This window comes from Pelophylax lessonae (assembly GCF_965119305.1).
Source record: "Pelophylax lessonae genome assembly, chromosome: 4".
NCBI lineage: Eukaryota > Metazoa > Chordata > Amphibia > Anura > Ranidae > Pelophylax > Pelophylax lessonae.
The window spans coordinates 460614163-460634121 of record NC_138771.1 but is presented as its reverse complement, the minus strand read 5'-3'; the positions used below and the strand labels follow the sequence as shown (position 1 = coordinate 460634121).

Here is a 19959-nt window from a genome sequence, read left to right as displayed (position 1 = left end):
TGGAAAAACATGATCCAAAATCACTTCAAATTTTTAGGATTCACATATCCCTGACCTAGAAAGGTACACAAAAGTCAAATTCAGAATAACAGTCATTTGAAAGTAATGTATACCAATATGATGCTATAAATTGCTGAGAAAAATCATCAGTCATAAATTGCTGCAAAGATTCAAGGCTCTTATACCCCTAACCTTCAAATAATAATAAAACTTAGATTTATTTTGTATAGTATAAACAAATAAGTTAAAAGATTTTTTTTACCTATGGTGGTTTTTAAAGGCATCTCTGTATCTGAGTTATATGCTTAGTAATTAGAGATGTACCGAACTGTTCGTCGGCGGACAGTTCTCGGCGAACATCGCTTGTTCGCATCCGCCGCTGCGGGCGAACATATGCGATGTTCGGTCTGCCTCCTATACATCATCATTGAGGCAAACTTTGACCCTGAACCTCACAGTCAGCAGACACATTACAGGCCAATCAGCATACCTCCCTCCCACACCCTCCCACCTCCTATAAATAAGCAAGGGCAGCATCCATCTTAGATCATTTCTGAAGCAGTGTGTTAGTGAGAGCAGGGAAAGTGCTGCTGCTGCTGTTAATAGCTAGGGACAGTTGTTAGTCAGTGTTCCCGGTCTTGTTAGTCAGTGTTCTTGGTACACCCCTGCTGTAAGGACAGCACCCCAAAAAGCCCTTCTTAGGGCTGGTATTTGAGGTTTTTTTTGGATATATATATATATCTATTGTTCCCAAAAAGCCCTTTTTAGGGCTGGTATTTGTGTAATTTTTTTTTGTTCTGTGATATATATATATATATATATATATATATATATATATATATATATATTGTCCCCAAAAGCCCCTTTTAGGGCTGGTATTTGAGTATTTTTTATATATATATATATATATATATATATATATATATATATATATATATATATTTATATATATCCATTGTGCACTGCAGTTACCTGCCCGCTGTGTGTGAGAGGCCACAGACCCACCACAGACTGTACTGTGTGCACACCACACTCATTTCGGGTGGCACAGGCACAGTACCTTGCATTTTAAAAAATATTTTTTTTTTCCTCTGTCATAATTGCAGTGAGTGCTGTATCAGGTCCACAGAGTGTACTGTACCCACTTCAGTGCCCACCACTGATATATATACGGTGGCACAGCATCTTGTTGCAAATTGAAAAAAAATATATATTTTTTATTATTGCAGTTGCCTGGGCTGCCAGTACTGTCAGGTCCACGGAGTGTACTGTGCCCACTGCAGTGCCACTGCCCACCCACCACTGATATATACGGTGGCACAGCAGCTTGAAAATTAAATATATATATATTTTTTTATAATTGCAGACTTGCCTGGGCTGCCAGTGACTGTCAGGTCCACAGAGTGTACTGTGCCCACTGCAGTGCCACTGCCCACCCACCACTGATATATACGGTGGCACAGCAGCTTGCAAATTAAATATATATATATTTTTTTATAATTGCAGACTTGCCTGGGCTGCCAGTGACTGTCAGGTCCACAGAGTGTACTGTGCCCACTGCAGTGCCACTGCCCACCCACCACTGATATATACGGTGGCACAGCAGCTTGCAAATTAAATATATATATATTTTTTTTATAATTGCAGACTTGCCTGGGCTGCCAGTGACTGTCAGGTCCACAGAGTGTACTGTGCCCACTGCAGTGCCACTGCCCACCCACCACTGATATATACGGTGGAACAGCAGCTTGCAAATTAAATATATATGTATATTTTTATAATTGCAGACTTGCCTGGGCTGCCAGTGACTGTCAGGTCCACAGAGTGTACTGTGCCCACTTCAGTGCCACTGCCCACCCACCATTGATATATACGGTGGCACAGCAGCTTGCAAATTAAATATATATATATTTTATAATTGCAGACTTGCCTGGGCTGCCAGTGACTGTCAGGTCCACAGAGTGTACTGTGCCCACTGCAGTGCCACTGCCCACCCACCACTGATATATACGGTGGCATAGCAGCTTGCAAATTAAATATATATATATTTTTTTATAATTGCAGACTTGCCTGGGCTGCCAGTGACTGTCAGGTCCACAGAGTGTACTGTACCCACTGCCCAACACTCCTATAGGGTGGCACAGCACCTTGCACTCATAGTACCACAAATCTAAAAAAAAATGATAGGCAGAGGCAGGTTACCCCGCAAGGGCCGTCGTGGTCGTGTTGCTGTGATTTCCTTTGGCCCTAGAATAATGCCCAGTGTTCAGAGGCCACAGACCCTGAACTCTAAAAATTCTGAGGACATAGTTGACTGGCTTACACAGGACACCCAATCGTCTACAGCTTCCGCTCGGAACCTTAATGCACCATCCTCCTCCAGCTCAGCTTCGGGCACCTCTCAATTTACCACTCGCCCGCCCGCCGGCATCACCACCAACACTAGCACCACAGCCGCTTCACTTGATCTGTCAGAGGAGTTATTTACACATCAGTTGGAAGAAATAAGTGATGCGCAACCATTAGTGCCAGAGGATGTAGATAACGGGGATATGTCTCAGTCAGGCAGCATTATACACATGGACGTACATTGTGATGATGATGATGATGTTGTACCTGCTGCCTTTGCTGAGTTGTCAAGTGAAGCGGCTGATGATGACGATGTGTCCGTGGATGTCACCTGTGTGCCTGCTCGAAGAGCAGAAGAAGAGGGGGAACGTTCAGATGGGGAGACAGAGAGGAGGAGGAGATGAGTTGGAAGCAGGGGGAGGTCATCGCAAGGAGCTAGTGGCACAGTCAGACAGCATGTAGATTCGGCACCCGGGGTCAGCCAGACAGCACGCCAATCAACGCAAGCTGTTGCCACCACCAGAATGCCGTCATTGCAAAGCTCAGCAGTGTGGCATTTTTTTTGTGTGTCTGCCTCTGATTTTAGCGATGCCATTTATAACCTGTGCCAAAAGAAACTGAGTCGTGGGAAGTCCAACACCCACCTAGGTACAACTGCTTTGCGAAGGCACATGATCTCACATCACAAACGCCTATGGGATCAACACATGAGTAAAAGCAGCACACAAACTGAAAGCCACCATCCTCCTCCTGGTCCAGCATCTTCAGCCACGTCAACCACTGCTGTCCTCCTTGCCCCCTATCAACAACCCGCCCCTCCGCCTCTCACCTTCAGCAGTTCCTGCTCATCTGCCCACAGTCAGGTGTCTGTCAAGGAAATGTTTGAGCGTAAGAAGCCAATCTCACAGAGTCACCCCCTTGCCCGGCGTCTGACAGCTGGCTTGTCGGAACTCTTAGCCCGCCAGCTGGTGGAGTCTGAGGCCTTCAAAAAATTTGTCCCTATTGGGACACCGCAGTGGAAGGTACCCGGCCGAAATTATTTTTCACAAAAGGCAATCCCCAACCTGTACTCTATTGTGGAAAAGGAAGTCATGTCATGTCTGGCACACAGTGTTGGGGCAAGGGTCCATCTGACCACTGATAGCTGGTCTGCAAAGTACGGTCAGGGCAGGTATATCACTTACACTGCGCATTGGGTAAACCTGCTGGCGGCTGCCAAGCATGGAATGCGTGGCTCTGCTGCAGAGGAGTTGGTGACACCGCCACGACTTGCAGGCAGGCCTGCTGCCACCTCCTCTACTCCTCCTACTCCATCCTCTTTGCTAACCTCCTCGGCTGAGTCCTCTTCTGCTGTTGCGTCTTGCTCCACACCAACTGCACTCCCCAGGGGCTATTCCACATGCCGGATATGACAGTGTCACGCTGTCTTGGGGTTGACTTGCCTGAAAGCAGAGAGTCACACCGGACCAGCACTACTGTCCGCCCTGAATGCACAGGTGGATCAGTGGCTGACCCCGCACCAACTGGAGATCGGCAAAGTGGTGTGTGACAACGGAAGCAATTTGTTGGCGGCATTGAATTTGGGCAAGTTGACACATGTGCCGTGCATGGCACATGTGTTGAATCTGATTGTACAACGCTTTGTGCAGAAGTACCCAGGCTTACAGGACGTCCTCAAGCAGGCCAGGAAGGTGTGTGGCCATTTCAGGCGTTCCTACACGGCCATGGCGCACTTTTCAGATATTCAGCGGCGAAACAACATGCCAGTGAGGTGCTTGATTTGTGACAGCCCGACACGTTGGAATTCAACACTGCTAATGTTCGACCGCCTGCTCCAACAAGAAAAAGCGGTCAACGAGTATTTGTATGACCGGGGTGCTAGGACAGCCTCTGCGAAGCTGGGTATTTTTTTGCCACATTACTGGACGCTCATGCGCAATGCCTATAGGCTCATGCGTCCTTTTGAGGAGGTGACAAACCTAGTCAGTCGCACCGAAGGCACCATCAGCGATATCATCCCATATGTTTTCTTCCTGGAGTGTGCCCTGCGAAGAGTGCTGGATCAGGCTGTAGATGAGCGTGAAGAGGAAGAGTTGTGGTCACCATCACCACCACCAGAAAGAGCCTTACCATCACTTGCTGACCTGCGGCAACACTGGAAGAGAAGTCTGAGGAAGAGGAGTCAGAGGAGGAATGTGGCTTTGAGGAGAAGGAACACCAACCACAGCAGGCATCCCAGGGTGCTCGTTGTCACCTATCTGGTACCCGTGGTGTTGTACGTGGCTGGGGGGAAAAACACACCTTCAATGACATCAGTGAGGACGAGGAATTGGACATGAGTAGCTCGGCATCCAACCTTGTGCAAATGGGGTCTTTCATGCTGTCATGCCTGTTGAGGGACCCTCGTATAAAAAGGCGGAAGGAGAACGACCTGTACTGGGTGGCCACGCTACTAGACCCCCCGTATAAGCAGAAAGTGTCTGAAATGTTACTGAATTACCGGCAGTCGCAAAGGATGCAGCAGCTACAAAATAAGTTGAAAAGTATGCTTTACACAGCATATAAGGGTGATGTCACAGCACAACGGGAATCCAACAGGGGAAGAGATGAAAGTAATCCTCCTCCTACCACAACCACGCCGGCAAGGACAGGAAGCTTTACAGATGTCTTGTTGATGGAGGACATGCAGAGCTTTTTTAGTCCTACGCATCGCCACAGCCCTTCGGGGTCCACCCTCAGAGAACGACTCGACCGACAGGTAGCAGACTACCTTGCCTTAACTGCAGATATCGACACTCTGAGGAGCGATGAACCCCTTGACTACTGGGTGTGCAGGCTTGACCTGTGGCCTGAGCTATCCCAATTTGCCATTGAACTTCTGGCCTGCCCCGCTTCAAGTGTCCTGTCAGAAAGGACCTTCAGCGCAGCAGGAGGTATTGTCACTGAGAAGAGAAGTCGCCTAGGTCAAAAAAGTCTAGATTACCTCACCTTTATTAAGATGAATGAGGCATGGATCCCGAAGGGACTGAAAGTGGGGGATGCATTTGACTAAAAAAGGCCTGATGAGATGCCTTGGGCTAAAAATGGTCCACACGCTGCTGTATTTAATCCCTGCATGCCGGACGACTTACGTGACGTCTCCGCCACCAACTACGGTTCAAGCTGCAATGTTTTAGTGCACTTTCTGCCTTGAAAACCTCAATTTTTCCAGCCGCTGCTACAGCCGCTGCTACAGCAGCGGCTGCAACAATACCTTCTTTTTCATGCATGTGTGCATGCCTAATTTTTCTGGCCTCTGGTGCTACACTGTGGCTGCAAAAAAACAAAAAAAAAGGCACATATATGTGTCAATTCCCCGTCGTGATCGTTACCTTGTTGTGGTGAAGGGGCTTGCGTATTACAATGAAGCGATCATCTCTAGGAGTGTGTTGGCACACCCCAGATGATAAGGTCGTTGCTTCATTGTGAACAGACCAAAAGCGATCCGCGGGATAATTTTTCATATAAAAAACATTAATTTTCTTTAATTAAAAAAAAAGAGGACAGCTTCTGCGGAGCTGGGTATTTTTTGGCCGCGTTACTGAATGCTCATGCACAATGGCTGTAGGCTCATGCGTCCTTTTGCGTAGGTGACAAACCTGGTAAGTCAAACCCAAGGCAACATCATCGACCTCATCCCATATGCATTTTTTCTGGAGCGTGCCCTGCGAAGAGTATTGGATCAGGCCGTAGATGAGCATTAAGAGGAAGAGTTGTGGTCCCCATCACCACCAGAAGCAGCCTTGTCGTTGTCGATTGCTGGACCTGTGGCAACGCAGAGAGAGGAGTCTGAAGAAGAGAAGTCAGAGGAGGAAAGTGGCGCCTTTGAGGAGGTGGAAGACCAACCACAGCAGGCGTCCCAGGGGGCTTGTTGTCACCTTTCGGGGACCCTTGGTGTTGTACATGGCTGGGTGGAGGAAGAGACCTTCAATGATGTCAGTGAGGACAAGGAACGGGACATGGCTAGCTTGGTATCCAACCTTGTGCAAATAGGGAGTTTGCGGTTGTGCAAATGGACGGACGGACTGACTGACTGACTGTTAAACGGGGAATTTGGTCTGTCAGAGTTTGGTCTGTCACTGTGAAGCGGGCGTAACCCTTACACTACTTGATCGATAAAACATCATACCTGATCGTATTCACACACTGGATGTTTTAAAGCACATTATTCCAAACAATTTAGGAATGTTAGGTGATTTATGCCCTTTATGGATTAAAACCCGACTCTGCGTCAACTACGTAATTTTCCATGGGAGTTTTGCCATGGATCCCCCTCCGGCATGCCACAGTCCAGGTGTTAGTCCCCTTGAAACAACTTTTCCATCACTATTGTGGCCAGAAACAGTCCCTGTGGGTTTTAAAATTTGCCTGCCTATTGAACTCTATGGCGGTTTGCCCGGTTTGCCGGTTCGCGAACATTTGCCGGCAAATTTTAGGTTCGCGACATCACTACTCATAGTACATCAAATTCAACCACAAAGCTACCCTGTTGAAAGCTACTGCGGATGTAAGCACTAATAAACCCCAATGCAAGAAAAAAACTGCAGACAGAATACTAAATTCAGGAAACTGTGAAAAACCAAAGCCATACATGTATTTTATTGCAGCTTACCAATCATTAGATAAGGAGGCTGCATTTGTTTTCTTTTTAGGCTTTTTTCCCTCTGTTTTTACCTGGTGATCTGGCCAGTAACATACCTTCTGTATTAGAGAAGGTGGGTGAAGGAGCACAGGGGCACCTTTGGACTGAATCATTGTTAGTCTGGGGGGAGGAGATTGTTAGGTGTACTAAGAGATCTGGATACACTAACACATTCAAGCCAAAATCCAGCTCTCACTGTAGTTACTTTAAGCAGAGTTCCGGCCTCAAATACCTTTTTTAACTAAAAATATCCCTATAATACTAATCCATCGCCCTTTACAGAACCGCTATTCTCAGACTTACAAGGTGTACAGTATTGGATTTTAGTCAAAATCTTACTTTTAAAAACGCTGTCTGAGCGCGGCCATCTTGGATGTGGGCATCTGAAGTCGCAGTGTAATCTGCTGTGTCCTTCTTCCTGATTCCAGGGAGTGTTCTGGGAGTTCTTCCTGATTCCAGCCTCCTGGGAGTGATGACAAACAGCTCCCAGAATGCAATGCAAAGGCGGAAGTGATGTCGGTGGCCGCAGCCACAGAGGGGGGAGAAGGAGGAAGTACAATCAAAAATGCCCTGAAAATAGGGTAAGGGACCCCCGAAAAAAATTGAAAATGCCCAATTGTTGATAAGCATAGCGAGCACTCCAGGATTCACTAAAGTTGCAGAATAGGTCGGAACTCCGCTTTAAGCAGTTAAAGCAACAGTATTTTTTTCCTTTTAGGCCCCGTTCACACTGGGGCGACGCTACTTCCCGGGGCGACCTCCGAGGTCGCGGCGCGCTGCTCGCACCGCGACCTCGGAGCGGCCAGCACGGACTTCATAACATTGAAGTCTATGCAGGTCGCTCCGGGTCGCCCCAAAGAAGCTCCGGACCCTTTTTCTAAGTCGGAGCGACTTGTGTCGCTCCTATTAGAACGGGTCCATAGCTTCTCAATGCAAGGCGACCTACGGCGACCTGTCAGGCGACCAGGTCGCCTGACAGGTCGTCCCAGTGTGAACGGGGGCTTAGGAGAAAGGTTTTATATACGCAAATAAATAAAAGCTATTCAATACACTGTCAGTGGTAAATGTTTGTAGTTTCAATAATCAAACTGCTACATTTGCAAGACAGCTTGTCCTGTTAAAATTCCTCAATTTCTAAATGGCTGCATTTGTAAATTTTAAAAAAACCAGTATAAAAGTATTGTTGTTTTTTTTGTTTTTTGTTTTTAAAAGCACCTGTGGGTTTAACAATTTTTTTTTGTATAATTGTATAATAGGGACGCGGCAGGGTGTGTGTCCTATGCGGAAATACTTTTGCCAAGAGATGTCCCTCATGCCCATCTCAAAAATTTGGGAGGTATGTTATTGGCTGGATCACCAGGTGAAAATAAAGGGAGGAAAGCCTAAAAAAGAAAAGTAATGCACTACATCTAAGAATTGGGAAGCTGCAATATAATGTTTGTTTTTGGATGTAATACTGTTATAAATAACAACTTCATATAAAAAACACATTTTCTTGTACTTATGCATTTATTCAGAAAAAAAAAAAATGTTTTCCATGTGTTACCATGTGCCATCTGAAAGTAGAAATTAGACTTGTAGTCAGAACACTGCTTTATAACCTGATGAGCAGTCAAAATATAGATTTACTAAAACTGGAGAGTGCAAAATGTGGTGCAGCTGTGCATGGTAGCCAATCAGCATCTACCTTCAGTTCGTTCAGTTAGGCCCCTTTCACACGGGCTTTCCGATCAGGTCCGCCTGTCAGATTTTCATGCGTACCTGATCGGATGCTCCATGCAGCCCTATGGAGCAGCGGATGTCGGCGGTGACATGTCCGCTGACACTCGCTGCTACCTGATCCGATCCTGTCCGTGAAATTTGGACGGATGGAAATCTTATTTTCCAACCGTCTAGAGGATCGGATTAAAACAGACAGGCGGTCCATTTTCATCCGATCTCCCATAGAGGAGAGTTGGAATCTGACAGCTCTGTCTCTGCAAAGTAAGCGGAGACGGACCTGCCATCTGCCTGCTCAGCAGGAATCGGCAGATCGATCCCCGCTGAGCAGAACAGAGTCCGCCGGGCAGAAAGCCCATGTGAAAGGACCCTTAAGCCTTAACAAAAAAACTTGTAAGCTGATTGGTTTCTATGCAGAGCTGCACCATATTTTGCACTCTCCAGTTTTAGTAAATAAACCCTATTGCAGACAGAGAAGGACGCTTCTATCGACTGGTAACATCTATAGCAATACAAGAGCAGGCAGGAGATAGGGTCATGGCAGGGAGTCTGGAGTATCACAGTTTATGGAAAGGGACATCTCCTTCTTGATATTCTGCAGTTATATAGCAATGCAGGGCTGTCAAATGGAATGGTATAGAGGGTAAAGCCTGGTACAAACAAGCCGAATGTCAGGAGACATTGACTGTTTAAAAAAAAAAAAAAAAATGGCCCATGTGTATGTCGGTCTGTCCAACAGAAGCCAGCCATGTGGCCAGCTTCTATCGGACGAGCATGCTGGAAAACCAGCAGCTGACGAACTCCTGATCAGCACTCTCAGCCAATGGCAGAGAGTGCTGATCAGAGTGTTCTGGCGGGGGTGGGGCCGTATCCCTGTTAGAACAAAACAGCTTAGCGGGGGAAATCGCTGTACTAATGCCAGATGAGCTAACAGTTTTTTTTTGTGCATCCTGTAAAAACACAACAGCTCAGTGGCGGAGATCGCTGTACTAATGTTGGGTGATTAGTACAGCCTCTCCGACCAGAGCTGACAGTTTTTTTTCATGCAACTGTAGTGTGTACCAGGCTTAGAAGTATATACAGTGTTAAATCTTTTGGCAACTAAAACATCTCTCATGTATATGTGCCATTTGTTCATTTAGCAAGTGTTGGCCTTTAACAACTTTCAATTAAAATAATCTAAACTTTTTTATTTTTTTTATTTTTAGTCTTCAACTTTAATTAGCCTTTTCTTGTGGATAAACACAACGCATTTTTTTCAGCTCCTTTTCCATTATCTTTTCAGCCAAGAGACTTTTAGTAAATACTTTTTAATTAAGATAAGCGTCTTGCGTTCTGCTACAGCAAACAGCTTAAAGCATTTGCACCTCTTGTACTCAGTACAAGAGCTGCCAATAGATGGCCACTGGAAAAAAAATTTAAATTGGACATTATAAGATGCAAATCAGCTCTTAATGGTTTATCTCAGTACTTACAGGTGTAGGTCATTTCAAAACTGTCGCTGATATTCACAATATCAATTTGGGACACAAGCTTTGGGGGCTCCAACAACTGCAACAATGCAAAACGAAAGGCGGCATGTTCCTGGGATTGCTGGCTTGGGAAGAGGCCCCCTGCAGAGGACAATAAAGAAGATTTAGACAGCAGTTGAGTAGACAGTTAAAGCTATTTTAAAAAAAAGGACATAACATATATATAACAGCTTTACAAGTCCTTTTTTTAAATTTAGGGCTCCCTAAATTGTGCAAATAAAATTTTAAATATCCCTTGAATTGTCCATTAATTTAACCACTTTACCACCGGAGGATTTTGCTGTCTTCTGTCCAGGCCACTTTTTGTGATTCGGCACTGTGCGACTTTAACTCACAATTGCGCGGTCGTGCGACGCCGTACCCAAACGAAATTTAGGTCCTTTTTTTCCCACAAACAGAGCTTTCTTTTGGTGGTATTTGATCACATGTGCGATTTTTACTTTTTGCGCTATAAACAAAAAAAGAGCGTTTATTTTGAAAAAATAACAATATTTTTAACATTTTTTTATATGAAATTCCCCCCCAAAAAAATGTAAAAATCTATTTTTTTTAAAATTTTTGGCCAATTTGTTTTCTGCTACCTATGTTTGGTAAAAAAAAAAAGTGTATTTTGATTGGTTTGCGCAAAAGTTATTGCGTTTACTAACAAAGGGAAAGATTTCTGTCATTTTTGGTGTTTTTTTTTGGTGTTTTTTTTTTAACGCGTAATGGCGGTGATCTGCGATTTTTTTTGCGGGACTGCGACATTGCGGCGGACAGATCGGACCCTTGACTGACATTTTTGACACTTTTGGGGGTACCAGTGACATTACTGCAGTAATCAGTGCTATACATATGCACTGTTACTGTAAAAATGACACTGGCTGGGAAGGGGTTAATTTTATTGGAGAGGGAGGGGTTAATGTATGCCTGGTGCTTACTGACGTGTGGGGGGGGAGGTGACTGAGTGACAGAAGGACAGATCGGATGTCCAGCTATGCTGAACACTCCGATCTGTCAGTCCCTGTCACTATGGAGATCCGCCCGCTCTGTTTACACAGGCGGGCGGATCTCCTCACTCGATTCCCCGACGATCGGGGAAGAGCAGTGGCGATCGCCGCTGCTCCTCCCCTGGCCCGACTCCCGCTGTGAATGAAAACAGCGGGAGCGCGCCTCCTACAGGGGGAGGAGTCCAGCGACGTAGGTCTACGTCGCTGGACGGGAACGAGCCACTTTGCCGCAGTACGCTCCATGTGAGCGGTCGGCAAGTGGTTAAGCTGTGTTTTGCCCATGCAGGGACAGTGTCTTATTTTGTTTAGATGCTACCCATGGTCAGCATTTGCTTAAGTATAGCCAAAGCTCATTTTGCAGTAAATCTCCTGGGGATCACGGAAGTGCAGTTTGTTTTGCACTTCTGCTGGGCTGGCCCAAGACATTGTGCTGCCTGGGTCCAAGAATAAAATGCTGCCCCCCCCCAAAAAAAAATTAATTACGCCCAACAAAAGGCCCCCACATCCATTATTTTATATAAATATAACCTTTAGAAACTATTATGTATACTGTTATCTTCTTCCATAACTCACTACTGGACCGGTCCACCAAACACCTACTGTCTATCCTCAGTCCTCCTGTCACTTCTGTGTCTGCAGTGCCCCCCGCCCTAGAAGATCCAGCCTGCCCTGCATGAGATGAAGTGCGCTGATGTCTGAGGTCATTGTGCACACCATGATTGCGTGAAGGACGTTCCAAGCAGGAGACATTCTGCCTCCTCATACTCATCAGTTTGTACTATGTGCGGCAGTATGAGATGGGGAAATGCTGTCCATAACACGCCGCAAACTGATGACACACAAACCTGCTGTAAAAAAAAATCTTGGGAGTCAATTTGTTGCCTCTCTCCAAGTTCTGCCTGGGTCCAATGGACCCAGTGGGATCCATGGTAGGGGCGGCCCTGCACTTCTATGACCCATTTCCAGCAGAGAGGGGGCTGAATTCCACTCTCTGCTGACGTCACAGAGTTGGTCGAGGCTTGGGCGTCATAATGACCATAGAGTCGGGATCTGCCCACATTCCTGGACCGCCACCTGGCTCAGCCTCTCAGTGAGCCGCTGAAAAAATGAGCCCCCTTCACAGCCCAGCGTTTCAGTAAGCGAGGAGGGGGCAGAGCAAAGAGCTGCTGATTGACAGTCAGCAGCTCTCTGCTTAGGGAGGTGTGAGAACAGAGCAATCAGCAGCACTCGGTTCTCAGTTTTAAAGGCACTGGGGGACTGATGCTGCATCCACCTAGGTAAGTATGAACCTAAAAAGAAAAATAAACCCATACATCTTTTTTAAGGCTCGGTTCACACTAGTGCGTTGCAGGGACCAGCGCTGTTCCTGTGCGGGTTCCCACATCGCATCTGACTCACAGGCAGTTCACAAAGCTCTCTGCAAACTGCTGTGGATGTCAATGTAAAGATAATGACACCCCTTAATCGGTTTACAGAACGCAGTGGGAACTCTGAATTCGGACGGGAATCTGATCACATGGGTCTGAACACCCCTGCAATCTGATTCCAGTGTGGACCAAAAAAAGGGTCCTACATCATTTTGGTCCGAATGTGATGCAATTTCAGCCATACCATTATATGCACAGCAATGCGGTGTGAATCACATGCAATGTCTGGCATCACATTAGTGTGAACCCAGCTTAAAAGACTGAGGCCTGCTTCAAAGTCTGATCACTGAGGAAGGGGTGACTGAAGAAATGCTTCATCCTGCCTGCAGCAGACTGATGATGACATTATCTCAGTTTAGGCAAAATGACCTGCCTGGAGCTCAAGGGTTGCTTGAAAATGTTATATGGTACAGAACAAAAAACAATAACAGCTACAATAGTTACTGTATACTGTGATTTAGGTAGGCCATAGACGATGCAAAATTTGCATGATTCCCCCATTAACACAGACAGTGCTGACAGGGGAATCCCTCCTACCGAGCAATTATCTGCTCCTGGCAGGGGGGCGGGGGTGGGCAGGGGAAGCCGTCCCCACCTGGAGAAGACAGTGATTGTTGCTATACTGTATACTGGTATTTTAGGTAGGCCATAGACAATGCAAAATTTGCATGATTCCCCCATTAGCACAGACAGTGCTGACAGGGGAATCCCTCCTACCGAGCAATTATCTGCTCCTGGCAGGGGGGCGGGGGTGGGCAGGGGAAGCCGTCCCCACCTGGAGAAGACAGTGATTGTTGCTAGGGGCTAAAGCGGGCACTAGTGATATTTGCAAGTGATTTTGGCAGGCTAATTGTACCCAAGTTGATCGATTGATCAACTTGGTACATTCAGCCTGCCCACACGCAGATCAATAGAAGGAGGGGCCTTGGAAAAGTCATACATCACATTTCCAGCATAAAAGGGGATATCAAAAGGCTGTTTTATCAAGTTGCCATTTTCTCAGTGCCACAGGAAAACTTGAACCGGTCATAGATGGTATGAATCTTGGCCGGTTCAGCAGTCCGGGGTGAATAAATTATTAAACATTCATTATTCATAATAAATAAAATACGCATTTATACCTCCCCTGATGCTTTGGCTGTCTCACACCAGTTCTAAGACTGAGAGCTGACCATTTGTGTGGCTGCTGATCAGTCAGTTCTTGATCTCTGTTCCCAGCAGAGGGCAGTGACTGTCAGTCAGTGTCAGTCAGTGTCCCCCGCAAGGGGTTCCCCCATTTCTCTCTGCTCCTCCAGTGCTGGCTGGAGCTACAGGCTGGTAAGGGGACGGGCATGGCTGGTTCTTGCTCTCAGTCACACGTGGAGAGGCAAATCAAGTTGTCAATTAGGCAGAGAGGGTGAATCCTGACAATAATATTGGGATCCCTGCATGACTCTGCTTTGTCAGATGATGGCGGGCATAAGAGACATATAGCCAAAAAAAAAAGGATTGGCTTTACTTCTTTTTCAAAATGCAACTTTTTTAAGTTTTAGATTGAGAGGAGAGGGTTTAGAACCCCCTGTCTGTTTTTACTGCTGTTTGTGCCCCCATTAGGGGTGAAATTACCATATTTGTCCTGTTTTCAGTTATCATCGAAAGTGAAAGTAAAATTACACATTTTAAGCCCCGTACACATGATCAGATTATCGAACGATCTGTCGTCCGTTTTTTGTGGCATGCTAGTCTGATGTGGAAAGTGAAGAGGTTATTGTCATACGAATCTTCCCGTACGACAGAATTCTACTTCAGAAGTGATGTCATGTGTTGGATTGCTTTGTATGCGTTCTTTCGTCTCTGAGCATGCCTAGTCTTGCTCTTAAGATTTTTTTCCGTCGAAATCTGTACTAATGAGATGAAAATCGGACGTTGTATTACGGACGACAAAAATTTTATAGCCTGCACATCAGGATTTTGTCAGCCGAAAAGTCGGAGTTGGCTGTCGAAAGCACCATACTAACAATCCGAAAATCGGCAGATCGGTCGTTGGATGAATTTTCCCTACAGATTTTCTTATCGTGTGTACGGGCCTTTAGATTGACATCAGAACACTAATAGAGGCTACATCTTCCAATGGGGACACTAGTTTTGGTGATCCTCTTTTGCCTATGGGACAGGATATAAAAGTAAATCTCTAGAATGGGGAGAATGACAGGTGTAATAACCCTCCCTTACTCTATCTAAAATTAAGAAAAACATGTTTTGCCTTTAGTTACACTTTACGTTTAGATACACTAAGCCCCCGTTCACACTAAGGCGACCTGTGAGGCGACCAGGTCGCCTCACAGGTCGCAGTAGGTCGCCTTCCATAGGGAAGCTGTGGACCCGTTCTAATAGGAGCGACACAAGTCGCTCCGACTTAGAAAAAGGGTCCGGAGCTTCTTTGGGGCGACCAGGAGGCGACCGCCATAGACTTCAATGTTATGAAGTCCGTGGCGGCCGCTCCGAGGTCGCTGCGCGCTGCTCGCACCGCGATCTCGGAGGTCGCCCCTGGAAGTAGCGTCGCGGTAGTGTTAATGGGGTGTTAAAGCTGTAGTATACTCCGCTTTTTAACTTTTATCTGCAGGTAAGCCTATAAAAAGGCTTTCCTGTAGGTAAAATTAATATCTCCTAAACCTGCACGGTTTAGGAGATATTCACCCTGCATGCAGCCGCTGATACCAGCAGAAGTTAGAGTAAGGAACGATGGTTTTATGTTTCTTAAATTAGAGTTTAGTCTTCTGACATCTTTTAAAATACTCTACACAAACTTCCCTTGCTGATTTAGTCACCAATGTCCAGAGATGGCCAGAAAAGGAAAGGGAAATAAGGAGATGGTTATCACAGTTTGTGAATTTCTGTGGGCTGGTTCCAAACCTGTTGCCCTAGACCAGTGTTTCTCAGCCTTTTTTTTGGTCAAGGCACCCTTTAAATTTATAGACAATCTCAAGGCACCCTTTAAAATTATGGACAGTCTCGAATCACCCAATTCTAAAATGAAAAAACAAATAGTTTTATATAATACAGCAACATCCACACACGTACGACACCAAACGTTAAAGGCAATTTTTTTTCTTCCAATGCAAATACACTTTTGCACACTGGTACTGACTAATATTCCAATGATTCTCTTCTCTCTCAATTTCAGTGCAGAGGAAGGCAGAGGTCAAACAAGGTTGCTGTGGAGGCATCAGCCATCCTCCTTATTAAGTGATGACGTCATTGGTTGTTGGGAAGCTAGTGTCTAGTATGTTGTAATGGTACATAATGAAAACCTTCATCCACCTGGTGACTTGTATACAATTTGTGATCAATTTTTAGGAATTTTGCCAAGGTACCCCCTGAAGAAGCTTCAAGGCACCCCAGGGTGCCTGGGCACCCTGTTTGAAAAAGGTTGCCCTAGACACTGGCCCCCAAAACAGCCTTGACTATATTTTTTCTTCTACAATGGTGAAAGCCTAGATTAATAATAGTATTCCATTAATAATGTTATTAATGTCCATTATTAGTCCATTCGAAATGTTATAATGTTAGTTATGGCTTTTTCAAAACACTTTGCAGAAAGGAATTGGTTTGTTGAGCTGTTTCTTCGTGCTTTTTGCACAACTGCTTTTTGCACACCATCCACAGTGGGAAGTAGACCGCAGTAGTGACAATCAGAATCATATGGGTAACTGAAGAAAAATCATTATCCATTTATCGTATTTGTCTTTAATACATATATGTGGCTATTTATCCAGGCTTTCGCCATCTAAAGAATCTTCTTCCTGTCTATAATGGAGTCTATATTCCTTTCCTAGCCTTAAAAAGCACTTTATAATGATAACATAATGACTGTCTGCTTGCCTCACAGAGCACTGCTCCAGATCTCCCTCATCAGTGATTATATCGGATATAACTGTCGCATAGCTCTACCCATGAAGATTTTCAGGAAAGCAGGCCAAGTACGGGGATGGAAAAAAAGTGCAAACACCGAATCCGGCTGCTTTGTTTGGTTCTTTTTTTTCCCAGTACCTTATATTACCTAAATATAGCAAAATAGAGACTTTGACAGGACTATTACTAGTCTAACAAAACAGGTAATCAGCTGAATGATCAAACAGGGAGTAACTGTAAATTGCAATTTACTAAACAAGTTAAAATCAATGATGCAAAACAGGGTCAGGACAGAACAAGAGCATGCATACATTTTAGACTAATATAAAACATACTGTGAAAGCTGCAAAAACATAGACTCTTCACAAAAATATCTCTGTGGAGTAATCAGGGAAACAGGGTAAGTCTCTGTAACAACAGATAGTCAAGCTGACAATCACTACTTAAAAAAAAAAAAAAACAGTTCAGAATTAGACTGCTAGCAATTATCCTTGCTTCCCTCTCATTAAAGTCCAGGGTAACTCTGGTAACACAGGTGAACAGCTGTGGGTATCCAGTATTCAAGGACCAAGGAAAACTTAACCCCTATAGCACTCTGTTAGCAATTGGGGATGAGCTTCCCACTAATACTGGGTTTAGGCTCTGGCCCAACTAAATGCCTGTAGACTGATTATGACAGTGGAGTGCCTCTCACCTGGCTGCAGATCACTTGCCCAACTCCCAATGCCTCAAAAGTTGTGACCACTCTGAGCTGATTAGGGAGGGAAACTGGGAAGCATATCTCCCCTGGCTGTGTCCTGGAACCAGGGAAGTTGTGGAAAATTGAGTGAAAAGGGCCTGCACCTGCATCTGAGAATTGTGAGTAGATTGACAAAAACTCTACACTACCGTAAGGTGAGCATTTTTCCTGTGGTGGTGTCCCCTGGTTATGGTTTTGAACAAGGTTTATTGTCCTTTATACCTAGCAGTTTAGGCTGCCAAGATTTGGAAAAAAGAGCAGTATGGTACATAATGAGAGCCATTTTTAGGATTGGATCAGTAGGTCTGCAAAAGAGGACCCATCTATGAATAGAAGACGGATGCATGATTGAAAGGTCTCCTCATTCATAGATCAAGTTTTATTTATAGAAGCTGTAATATGATCTCTATGAATAGTGGAGCTTTATGAGAGCCTGTAAAAAGTCTCAGTTCTATTATCTCATTCCGCACTGGAAGATTACGGCAGCTGGAGGAGGGTCTATGGTCGGAGGAGGATTTCACCTAAAGGAAGAGGCATCAGCACGAGGGACACATCCTACTGACAGTGATTTATGTCCCTGCTGATTTTTCTGATTTTTTTTTTTTTTTTTTTTGGGGGGGGGGGGGGTTTCAACCCCGCGCTGCACCAGAAAATTATGGTGGTGGGGGTGGGGGAATAATCACAAGCGGAAGATTTTGGCAACCAACTCAACACCTAACATCTTAATTAAGCCATAAGGGTCCATCCACAATGGGCTTACAAAAACTCATATAGGAGCATTTTTGTACACGTGTTTAGGCACGTTTAGCCATGTTTAGATGTGTTTAGCCTGTTTTTTTCAGCCAGAAAACTCAAAAATGCAATCCAGAAGGGTTTTTTTTTCTGCCTGTAAACACACATAGGATGTGCACAGACACATAGGATAACATTAAGCTGCTTCTACAGGCAAAACACAAAATTCCTATAGAAGCAGCATCTATTAAACCTATTGCTTTGTTCTGCATGGATCACCTAAAATAACAAAGGACCTAAATTACAAACATTAAAATTAGCTTAAGGGACATAACTTACCATTAGTATAATATGTCCCTTGTAATAATTCTTCTTGGTTTAGGAGAAATTTTCGCTGTTTCCCCTGACTCAACATGAGGCCTAACACCTAATATTCGCATGTGCCTAGCCAAATGTAATCTTAATACCTTATCCGTGACTCTAAAACTAGCCCACCCTAGCTCCTAAGCTAGGCCTTAACATTAGGCCAAGCCGTTGTTCTCTATACTCCCTGTGTTCTACATCAAGAACAGCCAAGCTGAATCCTCACAGCTACGTGCACCTGTAAATACTGATCTGACCTTACTGTCCTAATGTTAATAAGGTCCAAAAGTGTGAATGTTTGAACATAAAAATTCCCAGCTCCAAGATGCTCCCCCTTACTACCACTTCATACCCAGGTGCTGGGGGTTATATGAGCCATCTCTGCTCACACAACCGGTGCTAAGAAGAAAGACACTGCATACATGAGGGATCACTGGTGTCCACATTTATTAGGAAGGATATCCATAAGCTTGACATTGAGAGTCTTTATCTAGGACTACCCCTCTAACTCGCTTCACCCATAGGGCCAAAGGAAGATTGTATTATTTACAGCAATGTATGTGCAAATCCGTGCTAGGTCATAAATAACAAAAAGAGAAGCAGCTTGCTAAAAAAAACTGTGATACCAGTTCCTAGTACAAAACGGAGCCTTCAGCCTGGGCTGCCACAGCTCCCCTGATACCCGGCGGCTTCCATGTTCCAAATCTTCAGCCTCCTGATTGGCCGGGACGAGAAACCAGAAGTGACATGATGGCAAATTTTGATTCGCTAAAATCAAAAGTGAGCACTGTGCCCCAGGGACAATGTAAAACAAGCTAATTAGAACCTCAGGCTCTAATCACATGCTTGTTAAAAATTGAAAGACCTAATAGACTTCTTTTAGTCCGGCACCCTGCACAGTGCACTGCACACACATAGAGCGATTTATTTAAAAAAAAATGATAATATGACTAACATTTTTAACCTTAAGATATAAAAAAATGTTAGTCATATTATCATTTATTTAAAAATAAATTGTTCTATGATTAGCTTTCCTATTGGACAACACTTTGGGGGGCCCTGTGCCCCTTATGGACTGGCTGCTAATGGACCATAGATAATAATTGTCAGACACCCATGTGGTAAATCTCCAAGATCAGCTTAAACTAGGGAGACAGTCGTCACTCAGCAGTAAATGGTAGTATGGTACCAAAGGATAAAGAAATACACCTCCATCGTGAAGCTCATTTGTAAAAACGTACACAACTTACTGCCAAAACTCTTAGTATTTCAATTGACAAGCGATCCGATAAAGCAGGGATGAAGCAGCCTGTCTCCTGAAGATGTCCCCACTGATGAAACGCGTAGGACATGGCCTTTTGGGCCATCAAGCACGACCTGCCAATCATTGGCGGTGTTCTTTCAATGGGAACCATCAGCCTGCTGCTTCATCCCTGCTTTATTGAATCACTTGTCAGTTGAATTTTTAGCACTTATAGGGCTCTTTTACACGGGCGCTCCTTATGTCCGTATTTCATCCCATTTTTTTGCGGATGAA

At 44.9% G+C, this 19959-nt stretch overlaps 1 protein-coding gene across 6 annotated transcripts in view; it reads right to left on the bottom strand.

Moving 5' to 3' along the window:
* The window catches only part of GRIA1 (glutamate ionotropic receptor AMPA type subunit 1), a 455708-nt gene that overhangs the window by 399491 nt on the left and 36258 nt on the right, over positions 1–19959 (bottom strand). For all 6 annotated transcript variants that reach the window (XM_082253268.1, XM_082253270.1, XM_082253272.1 and 3 more), the window contains exon 2: positions 10225–10362. In XM_082253268.1, coding sequence (XP_082109394.1) covers positions 10225–10362 — 138 coding nt within the window. The remainder of the gene's footprint in view (positions 1–10224; positions 10363–19959) is intronic.